Source organism: Lepus europaeus, chromosome 22 (assembly GCF_033115175.1).
Source record: "Lepus europaeus isolate LE1 chromosome 22, mLepTim1.pri, whole genome shotgun sequence".
NCBI lineage: Eukaryota > Metazoa > Chordata > Mammalia > Lagomorpha > Leporidae > Lepus > Lepus europaeus.
This window is the reverse complement of record NC_084848.1, coordinates 31,497,772-31,516,677: the sequence shown is the minus strand read 5'-3', so window position 1 is coordinate 31,516,677 and position 18,906 is coordinate 31,497,772. Positions and strand designations below refer to the sequence as shown.

General features: G+C 47.1%; 1 protein-coding gene across 3 annotated transcripts in view; it reads left to right on the top strand.

Annotated features, from left to right (window-relative positions):
* The window catches only part of SMOC1 (SPARC related modular calcium binding 1), a 173,018-nt gene that overhangs the window by 113,748 nt on the left and 40,364 nt on the right, over positions 1 to 18,906 (top strand). For 2 of the 3 annotated variants that reach the window (XM_062181328.1, XM_062181327.1), the window contains exons 6-7: positions 6,194 to 6,283; positions 8,225 to 8,305. In XM_062181328.1, the coding sequence (XP_062037312.1) occupies positions 6,194 to 6,283; positions 8,225 to 8,305 (171 nt within the window). The remainder of the gene's footprint in view (positions 1 to 6,193; positions 6,284 to 8,224; positions 8,306 to 18,906) is intronic. The other variant, XM_062181329.1, reaches the window with a different exon arrangement.

Genomic DNA, 18,906 nt, shown 5'->3' with positions numbered 1-18,906 from the left:
GCATTGATTGTGTTGGTGGTTACATGACACTGTGTAGAGCTACACACACACACACACACACACGTAATTGCATACAAAGCTGGTGGAGTTTGGGGCAGGTGTTTGGCCTCGTGCTCAAGATGCCTGTATCCCACATCGGAGTGCCTGGATTTAATACTTGGCCCTGTCTCCTGATGCCAGCTTCCTGCCAATACAGACCAGGGTGGGAGGCTGTAATGATGGCTCAAGCAAGATTGAATTTCTGACTGTCAGCTCCTGGCCCAGCCCATGCTATTGAGGGCATTTGGGGAGTGAACCAGTGGTTAGGAGTTCTCTGTGTGTATGTCTCTCTGCCTCTCAAATTAGTTAATTGATTATTAATTAAAAACAATAACCAGTGGACTCTGAATAAAGCCCATGGTTATACCAACTTCCTGACTTTGATGCAGTAGTTGTGTTACCTACATAATGCCATGACCTATGTAATTATGTTAACCCTTGGGAGAAACAGGATAAAGGATACACAGAGCCTCTCTGTATTATTTTTATAACTTCCTGTGAGTCTACAGTCATGTCAAAACAGAGTTAAAAGCATGATCAGAACCTTCTGTGGGAACCCAGCCCTCAACCCAGTCTACTGCTGCCAGTGCCTGCCTCTCCTCTCCCACCTCTCGCACCTCCTGGTTTTGTTCTTCCTGGGGGAACCTAGAGCTTGAGGGCGTGGGGAGCTGTTTGCAAAAAGCTGGTGTGAAGCTTGTTTTCACTCAGGGGAGGGAGTGAGCAGATGTGTAAACAGGGGTGTCATTGCCCTCGTGTTCTGGAAAGGAGCTGAAGTGCCCAGGTCCCTTCCGCTGTCACAGGTCAGGTGGATCACAGGCCATACCTGGGCCTCGCTGGTGACAGGACGTGCATCTCAGGAAACGCTGAGTTGGATGAGCATCGCACCTGCTCCTGGTGTGATGTAGGGACTTTCGCACACAGGCGCGTGGGTATCTCCCTCTGGAACCCAGAATAAGTCACCTTGATTCCACACTGGGCCCCGACTCACATGTTGGATGGGAAGGGCGTAAATGTGGTCCCTTCATTCTCCAGGTTGAAGTGCAGCTCCTTGTCTTTGAAAAAAGGTGGACAGTGGCGACCTAGAAGAATATGATGGTGGCTTGCCAGTGATGGCTGTGGTTTCGAAGGGTCTACTTGGAATTATTGAGAGCGTGTCCAAACCTCAGGAAGGGGGTGGTGGTTTCTTTTTCCCTCATTCTCCAAGGCTCCTCCATCTCGGAGACCCCAAGAGATGCCATTAATACAGATTCCTCCTCTGGCCCCTTTGACACACTTGCTTTTGAAGGACCTGGAAGAGAAAGCTCTTTGTTTGTGGTCAGAATAAACTCATTGTACACCCAAACAATTAACTCCTCAATGGACTTGCCAGCCCCTTGAAAGGGCTGGCCCTGCGTCCCTGGACCTCTCTGGCTCTATTCAGTGCCTTAAGCACACCAGTGTTTTTGGGGTTTTGTTTTGTTTTGTTTGTTATTCTGAAAAGTCTTTCCCTGAGAATAGTCAGAGCGGATCAACATTGTCCTCAGCCCCGCATTTATCTCCCCTAGCCAGCAAACGTCAATCAGGAATCAAAAAGCCAAACAGAGGAGGCTTTGAACAGTGTCATCGGGGGTCGAAGTGACTTCCAGCTGTCTGTGCGTGGGCCAGGCCTCCTCGCAGGGCAAGGAATTGTGCTGTCACACAAGCCCGCTGTCTGTATAGGCTCCCAGAGCCCTCGCAGGGGCCGCGACTTTCTGGGCCTGCACCTGCGAGGACAAGGCCTGGTGGGGGCTGGGGAATCTTGGAAGGACAAACGCCACGGCTCTGGGTCTGGGCAGTTTCCAGAGCTGCTTCGCTGCTGTTGCGGCCTTGAGCAAATCACTGCTTGTGTTGAAACTCAGTTATTTTTTTATCTGTGTGGCGATATCCTCTGCCTTGATGGTGGTGAGAATAGATGTGGAGAGCCACCTGCCAGGAGCAGAGCACTGCAAATGTTTATTGTTTATTATGTTCATTATGTTTATTGTTGATCTTGACATGGTCCTTGAGAAATTCTCTCAAGTTTACCTTATTTCTTTATTTCAGTGTTTCCAGATTTACTTCTGTTTCTCTTGCCATGTTTTTTTTTTTTTTTTTTTTTTTTTTTTTTAAAAACAGTCTTTGAGTTGATTGTTCTGGGAGCTCTATCTCCTTTAGTTTGGGAGAGCATTATGGTATTAAAGAGAAATAAAGCCTTCCTGTTTGAGGTCCAGAAGAACCACCAAGAATCAGCATCAGGCACCAAATCGTCATATGTAGCTGTGTAAACTGAGATTCAGATATCTTTCCTTCAAATATGTGTGAGAGCCCCTCCCACCCCACGTAAGGGGTTTCTGTTCCCTGATGGTTACTTGTGATAACCTTAAACCCTCTCCTTTTTGTGTTAATGGCTTTATTAAAGGATAATTTACTTACCATAAAAATTGCCCAATATGGAATTTAGTAATTTATAGAGCCATGCAGCCATCGCCAGAGAACATTTCCACCTTCCCCAAAAGAAACCTGGAGCCCAGTTACGATTGCACCCCACTCCTAGCCCAGCCCCAGAAAATCAGTCAGCGATCTGTCCTCTGCCCCAGTAGATTCCCCTTCCCTAGACATTCCATATGAATGCGACTGGATGCCACGGAGCAGTTGCCTCTGGCTTCTGAGCTGCACCTAGCACAGTGTTTATGAGGTTCTTCGTATACTGTCATTTCTTTTAATTTCTGAATAGTATTCCTGGATGAATACTTCACAGTGCACTAATCCACAGCTGCCAGGCATTTAGATTGCTTTCCGTGTGAGGCATTTGGAATGCTGCTATGACTATTTGTGTACCTGTCTTTGTGTGGACATCTTTTTATTACCCCTGGAGAGATTTCTAGGAGTGCGACTTTTGGGTTGAATGTTAAGTTTATGTTTAGCTTTTGAAAGAAATTTCTAGACACTTCCAAAGTGTCTGCCCAATTTTATGTTCCCACCAGTGATGGAGGAAGGTTCCAGTTTCTCCACATCCTTGCCAACACTTGATGTTATCTATGTTTTTGATGGTGAGCATTCTAGTGGGTGGTTTGTTATATCTCACTGTGATTCTACTTTGTATCTCCCTAACAACTAATGATGTTGAGCATGTTTTTGTGTATTTATGTATCCGTAAATCTTCTTGGGTGAAATGTGTATTAAAATAGTTTTCCCATTTTAAAGTAAGGCTGTTTGTCATCTTACTGGGTTTATAATTCAATTTTAAAGCTTTGATGAAATTTCATTTTATAAATCCAAATTTGAACATAAGCAGTTGAGTAAGATGGCTAAGACTTGTGGAATTATATACTCCCTTTAGTAGGTCTTTAAAGGCTTTTACACCTACACAATGTCCTGGAACTTGGGAGGCAGGCATCTTTCATCTTTTATGTTGCTGCCCAGAAAAGTAAACTGAGGGGTTTGGGTTACCCAGCTTATTGGATGTAAAGCAGGAATCGGTGTGATCCCACTTGAGGCTGTGGGGCCAGGAGCACATAGAGAACTTTACTCTCTCTCTCCAAGGCCTGGTGTGGGGCCTGGGACTGCTCCAAGGCTTGCCTGGAAGTAGAACTGATGTGGACCTTGGACCCAGGCCCTGGACCTCTGCTGGGGAGAAGAGGTGTGCTTATTTGCTGGGTCAGAAGCCAGGTGTCCAGGTGCCCGGAGATGATGGCTAGAGGGCCCTGTTGGCTTTGGCCTGGCCTCCTGGCCGCTGGGCCTGCTGGATATCACAGGTGGCTCCTGGCAGCAGGGCGCCTTGTCTTTTCTCACTTCATAAAGATTTCTACCTCGGGCCTCCCTGTGGCAGAGCAGCTGTATCTTGTGACCCTCGGTGACCCTGCCCTGCAGGAGGACTCCCTCTCTGTAGGTGGCTTCGTGCTCCCTGGGCTTCCATGCCTGCAGCTGGGCATGCTGTGGAAGTCAACACCTGCAGAGTGAGGGCTCCTCTAGGAAACTACTGTGACCTCCTTGAGCACCGACCTCCGTTGCTGATGGCTGGGCCACAAGGGTATCGGCAAGATAGGAGCAAAAGGCGGGACGTTTTCAGTTATCTGGTTCCAGAGAGACACACAGCTTTTGAAATAGAGGAGGATTTTAATGTCTATACTGAATGTTAAAATATTGCATAAGCCATTTCGCAACAAAGTTCTCACCGTTGTCCGTCTTGAGATATTTGATTTCTCACTTGCCCTTTGTAAGCCTGTAAGACTCCTAAGACGAAGCCAGCCAGGGCGGAGGGCTGAGCATACTGTGCTGGGCTATTTACACTGTGAACTCTGCATCCGGCAGGAGCAACCAAGTGTGCCTTGCAGCTGCCAAAAGACTCCATTCAGTGGCTCGTTGAATTCAATGGAAAGAGGTGTTAATGGAGTTGGGGAAGTGATGCTATTTTAAAAATGACATTGTGCGGCTCTGCTGTGTGTATCCCTCCTCAGTGACCTCCAGATCAAATTCACACAGTCTGGCATCTAAAGGTGCCTGCTCTGGACTCCAGTTTGAGGCAAATAAGATATCCAGCTTAGCCACTCCTCTGTGGATGCTACGCCTCACTCCTGGGGATGACTGTCAGTTCAGGATCACTGGGTCCGCTTGGAGAGCTGGGTCTTGGTGTCAGCCAACGACACTTTCACATGATTGTCAGGTTGTTCGCCTCTGCCTCCAGCCAGGGTTAGAGTTTCTATAGCTCTTGAATCTTAAGATCCCGGTGAGATCTTGAGTCAAGAAAGATTGATTCATCTTATCCCTTCCAGATAAGATGCAGGGTGGTCAGCCAGAGGCACTGGGAGGGATGTTACTGACCATCTCTGACTGCCAACACAGAGTCTCCCTGAGAACTTGCATTCTCCATAAATAGTTCCGTTCTCCAAGACCTCCGAGGGAGGAGTGGGCTGGGAAGAGGACGATGGTGAGGTCATCAAACCTTCTGGGACAACAGTGACAATAGTGCTGTCCTTCTCTGCTCCTACCCCTGAGGGAGAAAACAGGGAAATCTCTAAGCTGGGTGTTCTCAAGATGGGTGCAGATCCCCGCTCTCAGCCTTCACCAAGGGGTGAAATTGTTTCTCAATGGACGTGAGGAAACTTACTCTTCACACACAAAGCATGCACACGTGCACACGCACGGGCGCACGTACTCACTCACAGACGAGGCAGCTTAGCTGTAGTATGGAAATTTCGTTAGGGAGGTGATTAGGAAAAAAAATTGCCTACAGAATGCCTCTTATAAGGACAATAATGGAAAAGAAGATTGGGAACCCTGCTTTAAGCTGAGGTTTTTGGGGCCTTGGTGACAGTAACTCAGAGTCCTGGGAGGCCTATAAACAAAGGCCATGCTAACCTGACCTGCAGAGAGGTCCCTGCTCTGCAGAGAGCTGCCAAAGCGCTGGAGTGGTAAGCATTAGAACTTTGTTACTGAGAACTCTCTGCTCCCACCACCTGTGTCAGAAATTTCCAAGCAAGCGCAGGGTAATAGCTGCAATTTCCCATTTCGTTTGCCTGCACCTTGTACTAGGAGTTGGGGTGCATGCTGTTCCGTTGCCAGAAAGGTTCGAAGGATTCCTGAACCTCTTCAGTTCATCGTGCTGGACAGAGAATGGTCATTCCCACCTTCTCATCCTGGAGAAACAGCTGGAGTTTGGAAAGGAATAGCACCCAAGTCTCTCGTTTTTCTTAAGCTCCTTTCAATCAAGGAAACTAGAAAAATATTCTGAGTTGACCCCTTTCATAAGAGGCAGGAACAGAACTGGGAACATCAGAATTTGATACCTAAAATTGTCAACCTTACTCTAACAAGCGTGGCTGGAGCTCAGGGCTGCTGGGGAAGGTACCTCCTCCCGGCTCTCCTGTGGGGAGCAACAAGGGCTGACAGAGTCATACCAATGTCCTCAGACTTCAGAAAAGGGGTCCCCAAAGCCATGCAAACTGGCTTGCTTTTTGTTCTGTCCCCTGGGAGGGTGTGCACACAACTGGAATTGTTCTATTGTTGGTGTTTCTCTGTGGGTTTTCTTTCTTTCTTATTCTTGCCTCCTTTCTTTTCTCTTCTTTGGTTTCTTCACTGGGCCTTGGCCGGGCCATGTACAAACCCCAACCATTCAACAGTGCTGGAGAGTAGATAGTATTTACCTCAATAATGGTAGTCTCTTTTCGCTTTTTTTTAACCCTCAATTCAGATGACGGATCCAAGCCGACACCCACGATGGAGACCCAGCCGGTGTTCGATGGAGATGGTAAGCCCTATGATTTACTCCAAGGCATCGTTTTTCCACCCGTTTTCAGGTTTGGGAGAGGTCTTAACTTTGGATATTTGCTTAAGCTTTATTATTATTATTTTTATTCATTTTTTTAATTTCAGATTTTCCCAGTGTAAGTTGGGTTGTCTTAACCTTTTAACAAATGTAAATTCTCCAAGGTATGGAGATGCTCTCCACTTCTGGGAAGGTCCTCCGTTCTCTCCTGGCTTCCTGACTTTCTCCCCATGTCCAACATCAACACAGCCTGGACAGACCCTGTGAACTGCCAAGGTCATGGCCAGGAATGTCCCTTTAGTAAATGAATCAGCACTTACATGTCCAGCACTGTGCAAGGTCCCTGGGGATGAAAAGGATGTCTATGAATGTCAGCCTTCGCTCTCATCATGCTGGCAACTGTTAGAGAGCTTAATGTGCTGAATTCTACGATTTTGATTGTTTTTAATGACTTCTTTATTTGTTTGAAAGTCAGAGTTACAGAAAGAGAGGGAGAAAGAGAGAGAGAGATCTTCAATCCACTGGTTCACTCCCCAGATGGCTGCAATGGCCAAGGCTGGGCCAAGTAGAAGCCAGGAGTCAGCTTGGCTGTTGTGCCCACCTAGGGAATGAACTAGTAGATGGAAGATCTTCTCTCTCTTTCTTCTTTCTCTCTCTCTCTCTAGATCTGCTTTTCAAATAAATAAATAAATCTTTTTTTTTTCCTTAAAAGACATTTGGGAGGGAAGAAATCCTGGGTTAAGGGAAATAGTGCATGGCTGGTGGCAAAATAAAGGCTGGAGGCCCCTGGACAGCGGTGGAGTGGACAGAAAGGACATGGGGTGTAGAAGCCTGAACTCCATTCAGGTTGAGCTGCTCAGGGCCTGTATTCTTCAGTGTCACATGACTGAGCATCCCAGCTCTCCATGGGGAGGAGCAGGAAGTTGGCAGAGTGAGGTCTCTCGAAAATCTAAGCACAAGGTTTAGCTCTTGATGCAAGATGCAGCAAACTTCTAGCAGCTCTTAGCTCAATGCATCCAGGCCTGCACCCTGAGACTGGACAGGGAAGCAGGAGGAGAAAAACAGGTTGTGCCATGGTTAGTCCCGTGGCCGGGGATGTCCCTAGCGTGGCTCAGCTTTGGGGACAAGGATTGATATGTGAACCATCTGTGCCACTGGCTCCTTTGGTGGAGTATGTGTATGTTTGTGCTTGCAAGTGCAAATGTCTGTGTGATCCACAAAGGTCATTGGAGTGGGGAGTGGAGACCATGTCATTGTGGGAGACCTCCCCAACACCCTCACTGAAGATCTTGTCACCCCAAAGTATGTTCAGTGTCATTTGCTACATGCCCTCCTTGCTGGGTACCCCAAGTCCAGAGAGGGCCTGAGGCACCCGGGGTGCTCTGGAAGCGGCACTCATCTCTGTTCCGTGACAGGTTGTCAGAAGGGGTTGACACCCGCGACAGGCCTGCTTGTCTCTGCCCTGTCTGAGCCAGAGCCCCAGCATGATGAATCTGCTGTGGCTCAGCTGTTTCCTCTAGAATGGTCGCTGTGGTTGGTTTGGCGGTCATTTGTTGATTTATCCCCTTTAAATCTTCTCCCAGGGAAGCAGCTGAGAGGGACTTGGCTTGGCCCTTGTCCCTCCCATCCTGGGATAATATTTTTGTTCCTGGATGGAGTGGCTTGGTGCCTCTGGACTCTGACCACTCTGTCTCCTCACACAGGATGCTCTGGTTGGCTCCTAGGAGCTGGTGGGGAGACGAGCTTCCGTCATGAGGAAGGGAGAGGGCGTTGGGACAGGGTGGATGTGGAATGAGATAGCTGAAGCTTTGGTGCCTCAGGCTTTTTATAAAAGCTATAAAAATAAGTCTGGGTTATATACCATGTCAATACTTCTCTGTGCTCATACCTTTTTTCTTTCCTTTTATTTTTATATTTTTTCAGAAATCACTGCTCCCACTCTATGGATTAAACACTTGGTGATCAAGGACTCCAAAATGAACAACACCAACATAAGAAATTCAGGTAACAACCGTCCCTGGATTAGATATGTACCCAGTATGTGCCTGGTTGCCCCACGGCGACCTATCCTATGGGTTTGGGCAAGGCATTGGATCGGTCTGGTCTTCACTTTCTATACCTATTAAGTAAGGAGACAGGATGGGCTAATCCCTTCTAATTTTAATTATTTTTGGTTATCATCACAGGGATCATCTTTCATGAGTAGTTGATCCTTTTAGCCGAAAAGTTTTGACTGTATATTTTAATTTTTGATTGACTTTCTATATGCCAGTCAGAAGAGTTTGAAAGAAGAATGGCTAGCACAAAGAAGTTGGACCTCAAGTCTAAAAAGACCTGTTGGTATGCACCTCCAAGGCTCTAAGTAACTGCTTACAGTGATGGCTTTTCTGGTCTGATCTTCGGGGAGCTTGCGAATAAGGTTAGGGTGTTTTTTAAAAAGATTTATTTATTTATTTGAAAGGCAGAGTTACAGAGAGGTAGAGGAAGAGAAAGAGAGAGAGAGGGAGAGAGAGAGAGAGAGAGAGAGAGAGAGGTCTTCCATCCACTGATTCACTTCACAAATGGCTGCAACGCCTGGAGCTGAGCTGATCTGAAGCCAATCTGAAGCCAGGAGCCAGGAGCTTCTTCCGGGTCTCCCACATGAGTGCAGGAGCCCAAGGACTTGGGCCATCTTCTACTGTTTTCACAGACCATAGCAGAGAGCTGGATTGGAAGAGGAGCAGTCAGGACTCGAACTGGTGCCTATATGGGGTGCCAGCACCGCAGGAAGTGGCTTTATCCGCTACACCACAGCACCAGCCCAGAGGTTAGGTTTTGACTCTGACTGAACTCTTTGTAGAAAGGTAATGATAATAGAGCTTATTTATTGTGGATACAGACCAAAGTCATTAACATTCATTTACCATCAATAAAGATGCAATGTTCATTAACAAGAAAATGTGTTAACAAATCAAATCTGGGTTTCTTTTTTTTTTAATTTTTTTTTTTTTTTTGACAGACAGAGTGGATAGTGAGAGAGACAGAGAGAAAGGTCTTCCTTTTTGCCGTTGGTTCACTCTCCAATGGCCGCTGCGGCCGGCGCATTGCGCTGATCCGAAGCTTGGAGCCAGGTGCTTCTCCTGGTCTCCCATGCGGGTGCAGGGCCCAAGCACTTGGGCCATCCTCCACTGCCTTCCCGGGCCATAGCAGAGAGCTGGCCTGGAAGAGGGGCAACCGGGATAGAATCCGGCGCCCCAACTGGGACTAGAACCCGGTGTGCCGGCGCCGCAAGGCGGAGGATTAGCCTGTTAAGCCATGGCGCCGGCCCAAATCTGGGTTTCTATCAGGGAGGATTTCTTTCTACAGCTCAAGACTTCATTGTGAGAAACACTACTATGCATAATTTATGCCTGGTTATTGAATTTAACCATATAATATTTTCCTTATAGCTGGTAAGGACTAGGAACAAAGGGGCTTTGAATGGAGAGGCAGTTTTACATGGCCATTAATGAATTGTACTGTCATCCCCGCGCCCCCCACACCCTGTGTTCCATCTCTGCCCTACAGGTGGCAGTATGGGGGCTGGAGTGCTGGGGCTGATCTAGATCCAGATGTGAATCCATGTGGCATTTTGATTTTCTCTGTGACTGAGTACCTCTCCATGTGTCTAGTTCACTGATGAGAGCTGAAAGTTCGGGATGGGGGTGGTGGTAGAAGGAAATCATGGGAATTCCCTTGGCCCACAGTCTTTGGTGGAATAGGGCAGTGATAAAAACATAGACTGGGAATTGGGAAAACTGGGGTTTGTATTTTGGTTCCAACACTTAGCCCTGTCGGTTCAATCTCATATATAAAATGGGATTATGGTCTCTCCCTCAAGAGACTGTGGTTAAAGGTTAGCTAAGTCAATGTCAATATGGTATTTAATAAATGCCTGGCTTAGTGATAGTGCATGTTAAATTTTAAGTCTATCGATGTATTAATCATCATTGTTGGTAGGAATAAGGGGGTGTTAATTTTAGCACTTATTGTGGGAATTTTCCAATCAGGAAAGAATTGATGATTGTGGACCCAAGTGGGGGCATCTGGTAGGCAGGCTCCTTAGGACCTCCCTCCACACCTCACTCCTAGGCAAATAGGATAAGTGAGAGAGAGGTGGTTTGGTGCCTATAGTATCTGGTGCTAGAAGGAACATTTGGAAATGGTCTCCCTAGGGGCCGGTGTGGTGGCACACTAGGTTAATCCTCCACCTGTGGCATTGGCATCCCAAATGGACGCCGGGTTCTAGTCCTGGTTGCTCCTCTTCCAGTCCAGCTCTCTGCTGTGGCCCGGGAGGGCAGTGGAGGATGGCCCAAGTGCTTGGGACCCTGCACCCACATGGCCATTTGGCGTAGCTCTGGCCATAGCTGCCATTTGGGGAGTGAACCAATAGAACAAAGACCTCTCTCTCTCTCTCTCTCTCTCTCTCTCACTGTCTGTAACTCTACCTGTCAAATAAATATAAGAAAGAAAGAAAGAAAGAAAGAAAGAAAGAAAGAAAGAAAGAAAGAAAGAAAGAAAGAAAGAAAGAAAGAAAGAAAATGGTCTCCCTAGTTCCTGAAACTCTGGAAGGCTGCCGGGTCCCAGAGAGAGGGATAATGCTCATTCCGTGATTACATGGTAGACATGGGAGTGAACTTTCTGAACTGTGCACCTTTTATCTGAAACACTTGAAATTGCTTCCATGAATTTCTTCTTGATCTACCATTGGTTAATTTCTCCACCCAGATAAAAAGTCTCTAGGTGCCAGGTCTTTGCTGCCTACCAATTCTTTGTAATAATTTAGAATTAAGTCGCTGTGTTGGATTGCTCTGAGATGGGATGGAGAAGAACGGTCATCCTCGTTGTTATCTGTAAAATCAGAAGAGCACTGTCACAACGGCTGGTCTCTGTTGGGTCCTGCACAGCTTTACAGAGGTCAACTCCTTTGAGCTTATTTCACCACTGCCCTGTGAGATGACTCTGATGATTGTCTCTATCTTGCAGATGAAGGATGAGAGACCGAGAGAAGAAATAGCTCATCCAGAGTCATAGGTAGAAAGCGATTGGGCTTAGCTATCCTTGGGAATAGAATGTGTGCTCTCTTGTGCTATATTCTTCAAGTGTAATAAAGAGATGATGTCACATGAGTTGAAGATCTTGTCCACTCTGTAAGTTCTTCTCCCTACCATCCTTACCTTATCCATAGTTTACAACTGATTGAGAATAGGGTCATGGTGGGAAATGGTTTCCAGGCAGGTACAGCCACCTTCTCATTGGAGTGGCACAGTTGTGTTAACTTTTCCCCAGTTGACCCAAGTTATGTCTGGATGGTTAATGTGTAGGGCAGGACAGTTGGGAGAGAACAATCCCCCTGGGAGAAATTGACACTAGGACCAATTACCAAGTATTGATAACTTAGAACTGTCCGAATGAACTGGGACATCCTTCATCACCATCAACTGATAATGCTGCTGAGTGCCTGTCAACCTTTTTGAGGTAATTGTATGGAAAAGGTGTCCTACCACAAAGGCACATAGCAAGGGTTGGCAGGTGACAGCCTGCCCATTTTTGCAGATAATGTTTTATTGGAACATAGCCACAACCACTTATCTACATATTGTCCATAGCTGGGTTTTTTGTTTGTTTGGTTGGTTGTTTGGTTTCAACCATGAGAGTAGAGAGAAATAATTGTGACAGAGCCTGGATGGCTTGAAAAGCTTAAAATATAAAAGTACATAAAAATTTTGATGGAAAAATAGAATTAAAAGATAAGTTTGGGTCCAGAAAAATATTTAAAACTCATGCAATGAGTAGGATGAAAAAGAAGCTTTTGGATGGGAGTGTGTAGGGGATTGTCTTACCCAATTCTTTGGCATCTTGTCGACCAAGCAAAAGTAGGGCTATAGCTCCTGGGATGTTTCCTGATACGACCAGGTACACCTGTATCCGCACAAGAATTCTCGAGACGCCTCTCAAAGCTCTTCACCATCTCACATACACCTTTTTCAAGCTTTGCTAACCTATTCTGTGCATGCTCTCATGGATGAGTTGCCAAGGAAGCAGCCTGAGGCTTGGCTTTCATAGGCAAAATTGTTGGGAATGTTTGCCTATGGAATGGCAAATGCATGGGCTTTGCCTTTTTTTTTTTTTTTTTTTTTTGACAGGCAGACAGGCAGAGTTAGACAGTGCGAGAGAGAGAGAGAGAGAGAGAGAGGGAGAGAGAGAGAGAGAAAGGTCTTCCTTTTCCCTTTGGTTCACCCCCCCCAAGTGGCTGCTACGGCCAGTGCATTGCGGCTGGCACACTGTGCAGATCCGAAGTCAGGATCCAGGTGCTTCCTCCTGGTCTCCCATGCAGTGCAAGGCCCAAGGACCTGGGCCATCCTCCACTGCACTCCTGGGCCACAGCAGAGAGCTGGACTGGAAGAGGAACAACTGGGACAGGACTGGCACCCCAACCAGGACTAGAACCCGGGATGCCAGCGCTGCAGGCAGAGGATTAGCCTAGTGAGCCGTGGCGCTGGCCTTTTGCCTTTCATTTTTAAAATTTGTTGCTTTTCATTTAAAAAAGATTTTTTTCTCCTTTGAAAGGCAGTTACACACACATAAACAGAGAAATCTTCCATCCACTGGTTCACGCCCCCAATGGCTGTAATGGCCAGGGCTGGGTTAGGCTGAAACCAAGAACCAATAACTCATCTGGATCTCCCAAATGGGTTGCCAGAGCCCAAGCACTTGGAGCATCATCTACTGCCTTCCCAGGTGCATTAGCAGGAAGCTGGATCAGAAGTGGAGCAGCCAGTGTGTGTACCACATTCATATGAGACGCTGGATTCATAGGCAGTGGTTAACTGATTGTGCCACAACACTGAGCCCAGACAAACCTTTCAATTTGGCTTCCAATGCTAGCTTCCTTCAGAGGTTTGGTGAGCTTGGGGAAGTTAACTTCCTTGAGCTTAGATTTCCTAATAAGAGGGTGCTTCAGCAAGTTCATGGAAAATGGAATTAAAAGATAAGTTTTCTTGTTGAAAAAAGTGTTTGAAATCCATGCACAAGTGGGGTCATGAAAACTCTGTGTTATGAAAAAGCTATACATGGATTTAAGCAATTTTTTGCACTAAGATAAACATAGCTTTTAACTTTGTTGTTTCACAAACTCCTTTAAAGTATCTTAGTATGTAAAAGAAAGTGATTAGAGGGGCCGGTGCCGTGGCTCACTTGGTTAATCTTCTGCCTATGGTGCTGGCACCCCGGGTTCTAGTCCTGGTTGGAGCACCAGATTCTGTCCCAGTTACTCCTCTTCCAGGCCAGCTCTCTGTTGTGGCCCGGGAGGGCAGTGGAGGATGGCCCAAGTGCTTGGGCCCTGCACCCGCATAGGAGACCAGGAGGAGGCACCTGGCTCCTGGCTTTGGATCAGCATAGCGCTAGCCGTGGCAGCCATTTGGGAAATGAACCAATGGAAGGAAGACCTTTCTCTCTGTCTCTCTCTATCTCACTGTCTATGACTCTGTCAAATAAAAAAAACAAAACAAAACAAACAAACAAAAAAAACGAAAGTGATTAGTGTCCTGTAGGATTTTTTTTTTTTTGAGGATTTAATGATAGATATACAATGCATGGCACATATTAGATGTACTATAAATTAGTTTTTAAAATCCTATGACTATTTTTTTAAAAAAGCTATTTATTTATTTATTTATTTATTTTAAAGGCAGAGAGAGAGATCCTCTATCTGCTGGTTCACTTCCCAAATGGCTGCATAGCCAGGGCTGGGCCAGGCCAAAGCCAGAAGTCAGGAACTCCATCCAGGTCTCCCCACACAGGGGACAGGGACTCAAGCACTCGAGTCATCTTTGCCTATGTCCTCAGGTGCATTAGCAGGAAGCTAGGTTAGAAATGGAGCAGCTGGGACTCAAATCAGGGCTCGTATGGGATGTTGGCATCACGGGCAGCAGCTTAACCTGCTGCACCACAACACCAACCCCAAGAATGGCTACTCTTGATGGACTATCTTAAGGTAACATGTTAGCCAATTTTCACATTATTTCATTTGATTTAATGAGAAGCTCGCTAGATGTTAACGCTAACTCAAGTCTGGGCACCTGGCTCTGGCGAGGCCCTGAAACTGGTCAAACACCTGAGACTGTTTTCCATTAGAGTTCGATGGACGCTTCCGGATTCAGGTGAGCTTCAGCTGCCTGTAAGGAGAGGCTGGCACCGGAGAGAGATGGCTTCTTCTCAGCTGACTCTCAGAGGGAAAAGAAGATCCCAGCTTCTTTTACACCCCAAACATCCTTTTTCACACTCAGACCCTGTGACGCCAGGTTTGTTTTCTGGCCTGGGGACTGTTGATGTTGGAAAGGTTCCATTGGGCAGCTGCAGTTTTGCAATAACATGACACACAGGCCTGCAGACATATCCAGTCTCCTTCCCTCCTGGAAGCTCTGGTCCTTGTTTTTAAGGCTTTGTCATGGGTTCACTGTGGTCAGTGCTACCCTTGGAGTTCTGGGCAGGTTCAGCAGTGACAGGTCGGCTTCTCTGGTCTTCTCTTCTATTCTCACCTCTGTTGCACTCTTCCCCTCTTGCTTTTTCACTGCCCTGGGAATTCTTTTCGTGTCCAAGGAGAGGATGTACCTGAGCAGCTAACACTTTGAACTTGAGAGCAGCATCCTTTCACAGATGCACATTAGCCAGACCTTCTGTGCTACTTCCATAAGGAAATATGAATTCCTGCTGAGTTTTGTATCCGGAGCTAGTTATCAAAGCGTTTCTTAATATACCTAGAGTGTAAGATATTTTTAAAACCATTTTTAAAGAGATGAAATAAATGAGAATTAGACTTCATATAATTCTTCATTGCATACCCCATGGCTTCCAATCTGACTATATGCAGACACTTTCTTCCAGCTGTGATTTATATGTCTTTTTGTTTCTGCCCAACAAAATTCTCCTCTGGAAAAATGTGATCTCTCAGGAAAAGGTCATACAAGCCTTAGCTCTTCTCTTTGTGCAGCTTGTAATGCTACCAGGGCCTACAATCCAATTTCCCTCTGCGCCGGGAGGTCAAGAGTTAAAGTTAGCTCTTGTAGCCTCTAGTGGAGAGATTTGACTTCCCTGTCTGCCTCCCTGTCTCTTCTTTGCTTTTATCCCTGTCTTTCCTAGTTAACTTCCTTCATATATGGTCAGGGACTTGAAGAAGGTTCTAGAACCTGGGCTTGTGATTTCAGTGCAAAGAGATCATGCCTTCCTCCCTTGACTGTCTGACCAGTAGAACTTCTTTCTGTATATCAAAGAATGGAGCAACTGGGGCCAGCATTGTGGCCGGTTAAACCACTGCCTACACCACTGGCATTGCATATGGGTGCCGGTTCAAGTCCTGACTGCTCCACTCCAAATCCAGCTCCCTTCTGATACACCTGAAGGCAGTGGAAGATGACCCAAGTACTTGGGCCTCTGCCACCCACATGGGAGGCCTGGATGAAGGAGCTCCTGGCTTCTGATTTTAGCCTCGCCCAGCCCTTTTTGCAGCCATTCGAGAAATGAGCCAGTGGATAGAAGATCTCTCTTTCTCTCTCTCCTTCTGCCCCTGTCAGTCTGCTTTCCAAATAAATATATCTCTTTAAAAATGGAACAATTGTGCTCCCTGCAGACAGAGCCATCAGAGGGGACACAAGACAGAAATTGATTTCTTAGGAGTTCTGCCATGAAAATGACAACCTATCTTCTCGTCTGTGAGAGTCTCTGCTTGCCCAAGGCATCGTCCCTGTCCCTGTCTTTACCAGCCTCTGTCAGGCCTTGATCTTCTTAGCCCTGAGCCCCTTGGCCACCGTTTGGATGCCCCACCCTCATCCAGGAGTGTTCCTGTTGGGACAGCAGCTAGGATTGAGACTTGGGGGTCAGTGAGGCAACAGCATCTCCTGGCTGGATCCCCCACCCCCAGCCCAGCAGTCTAGGCCCGCCTAGAAACCACGAGCTGATGTAATGACCTGAGGCCTGGAAAAATAAACAGCTCACAAGGAAACCAGCGGTAGCCGTCGTAAGCAAATACCCCACAGCCACCTGGACTCTCATACATGACGTGATTGGAAGGAAGAATGAGTAATACAGCAACGTTAGCAGCTGAGGACGGGCCTGGGCTTGTGTGTGTTTAAAATATCTATATGAAAACAAACCTTGGATGTTTATTTCTGTAACTGACCTTCTGAGTGTCTTGCTCGTGTATCCTATGCAGGTGCCTTGGCCAATAGTGGCCGGTAGAGTTGGGCTGGGAACAAGTGATCATCTCTGTGACTCTCTCCAAGGCCATGAAGGCCTTGCTCTTTCTCAAACGTTTCCTTTGCCAAGAGGAGCAGCAAATGTGTTAGAGGCCCCCAAGAGCTTAGCCCCACAGTCCATTTTGACTTGACTGTAAAATTAGCTTTTCTAGTTGCCTGGCTCCTTTGCTGTGTTGTCTGTCTGCAAAGGTGGCACAGGTGATAGGTGACTACGTGATCCTGCCTTTGGGGCTTCTGGACTTGTGCACCTTTTGGTATTTGATGGCAAAACCACGCCTCCTAGTATTTCCCTTCTTAGGGCCTCTGCTGTAAAACATCTGAAGATCAGGACCGGCGTTGTGGCACAGCAGGTCAGGCTGTGCCTGTGGTGCCAGTGTCCTGTATCAGGGTGCCAGCTCGAGTCCCAGCTGCTGTGCTTTCCGTCCAGCTCCCTGTAAATGCACCTGGGAAGACACAAATGATGACCCAAGTATTTGAGCCACTTCCATCCATGCAGGAAGTTCTTGGCTCCTGGCTTCAGCCTGGCCCAGCCCTGACCACTGTGGCCATTTAGGGAGTGAACCAGTGGATTGAAGATCTCTCTCTCTCTCTCTCTCTCTCTCTCTCTCTCTCTCTCTCTTTCTGTCTCTGCATCTCTCTCTTTATCAGTCTGCCTTTCAAATAAATAAATAATTTTAAAAAAAACCTCTTAAGGTCCTGCCCATGTGTTGTAATGTTTGCTAGAAGCCAATGGCGGTCTCTGTTTTGCTCCGAGGGCCTTCATCCTGTGTTTCTTTGCAAAATGAATTTGGAAGTGGGCCATCCATCTTATAAACACACTCACACTTGCAACACTAGTCTAGAGTGGAGTATGATACTTTATTTTGACAAACTTAAAAATACAAAAGTACTTGAAAAAGCTCATGTAAGTTTATTTCGGTGCAAAAGGATTTTGAAATCCATGCATATTTTTTTTTTCATGAAACACATTTTCCGCGAGCTTTCTGAAGCTCTGCTTATCTGTTCCATCTTGCCCCCTGTGTCTTTGTCTCCTTTCTCATTTGAATTTTTGTTGATCAGCTCTTGATCCTTAAAGTACAGACCCTTCTGGGCCAAGGTCAATGGAGTGACTGAGAAAAGCTAGAAAGAGGACTGTGTCTCAGTACCAGTCATGGCAAAAATGTTGTGAGGCATTTCCTATTCTTTTTGGAGGAAGGTTTGTATCTACTCACTTAATGGTGTGAGTCAGCAGAGATGGGAACCCCGAGTGGGTATGAGTCAGCGATGCTTTGGAGGAATCGTTAAAAAGAAAAATGCCTCCATGCGCTCTTGGGCCAGTCCATGCTGGAGGACAGTTCTCTACAGAGTTTATGTCTTCCTCTCCTTGGCCCCTAGGTGCTCAAGCTCTGCCTGTGTGAGAGGGAAGCGGTCACCCCCTCAGACCGCGGTGAGCCATGCATGACCATTTTAGGTGCTGCAGAGAGACAGTGTTCAGGCTGATAGGTTTGTAATTTTCCCTTACACCGCCTCACCCATGACACTTCATCCCAACAACTTGCCCTATTTACAGTGCCAAATGCAAACACCCCTGTGAGTAGCCGTGCAGCCAGCACCGGGGATGTGGGCTGGCTGGTGTTCATTTTGCTCTGAAGATGGGGCCTCTGAGACACACAGGTTAGGTGGGGCTCACAGATCGCATAGCAACGCTGGAGAGAGGCATGAGGTAGGAGGGGAGCCTGGAAGCCTGAGGCAGGCTTGCCCTTGACTTGGCCCCTTCCTGGTTGCACTGAGACTTGGGAAGTTAAGTTGCAGTTGGGCCCCTGAGCTGTGGGGAGGGGCACCTGATCCTGTCTAGTTGGCAGGTTGTAGGCCATTAGAGTGAGAAGGGACTGGGGGTCATGTAGGATCTTAAAGTTCAATGGGAACCAGCCTGCTGAGGTTTTTGTACACAGTCATGCAGGTGCATCAACAGCTATTATGTGTCAAGGTCTATATGGAACCAAGCGGGTCCAGGGAAGCAATAAGGCATATCTAAGGAAGGGGCTGCCCATCGGGCAGTGGTATACCAAAGGAAGTGAGGTGGGGCAGAGTGGGGGGAGGGCAGGGGAAGCGCAGGCCATTCCCTGGACAGAAATACATTTTTTTTATTTGACAGGCAGAGTCATAGACAGTGAGAGAGAGAGAGAGACAGAGAGAAAGGTCTTCCTTGTGTTGGTTCACTCCCCAAATGGATGCTACAGCTGGTGTGCTGCGCCGATCCAAAGCCAGGAGCCAGGTGCTTCTTCCTGGTCTCCCATGCGGGTGCAGGGCCCAAGCACTTGGGCCATCCTCCACTGCCTTCCCGGGCCACAGCAG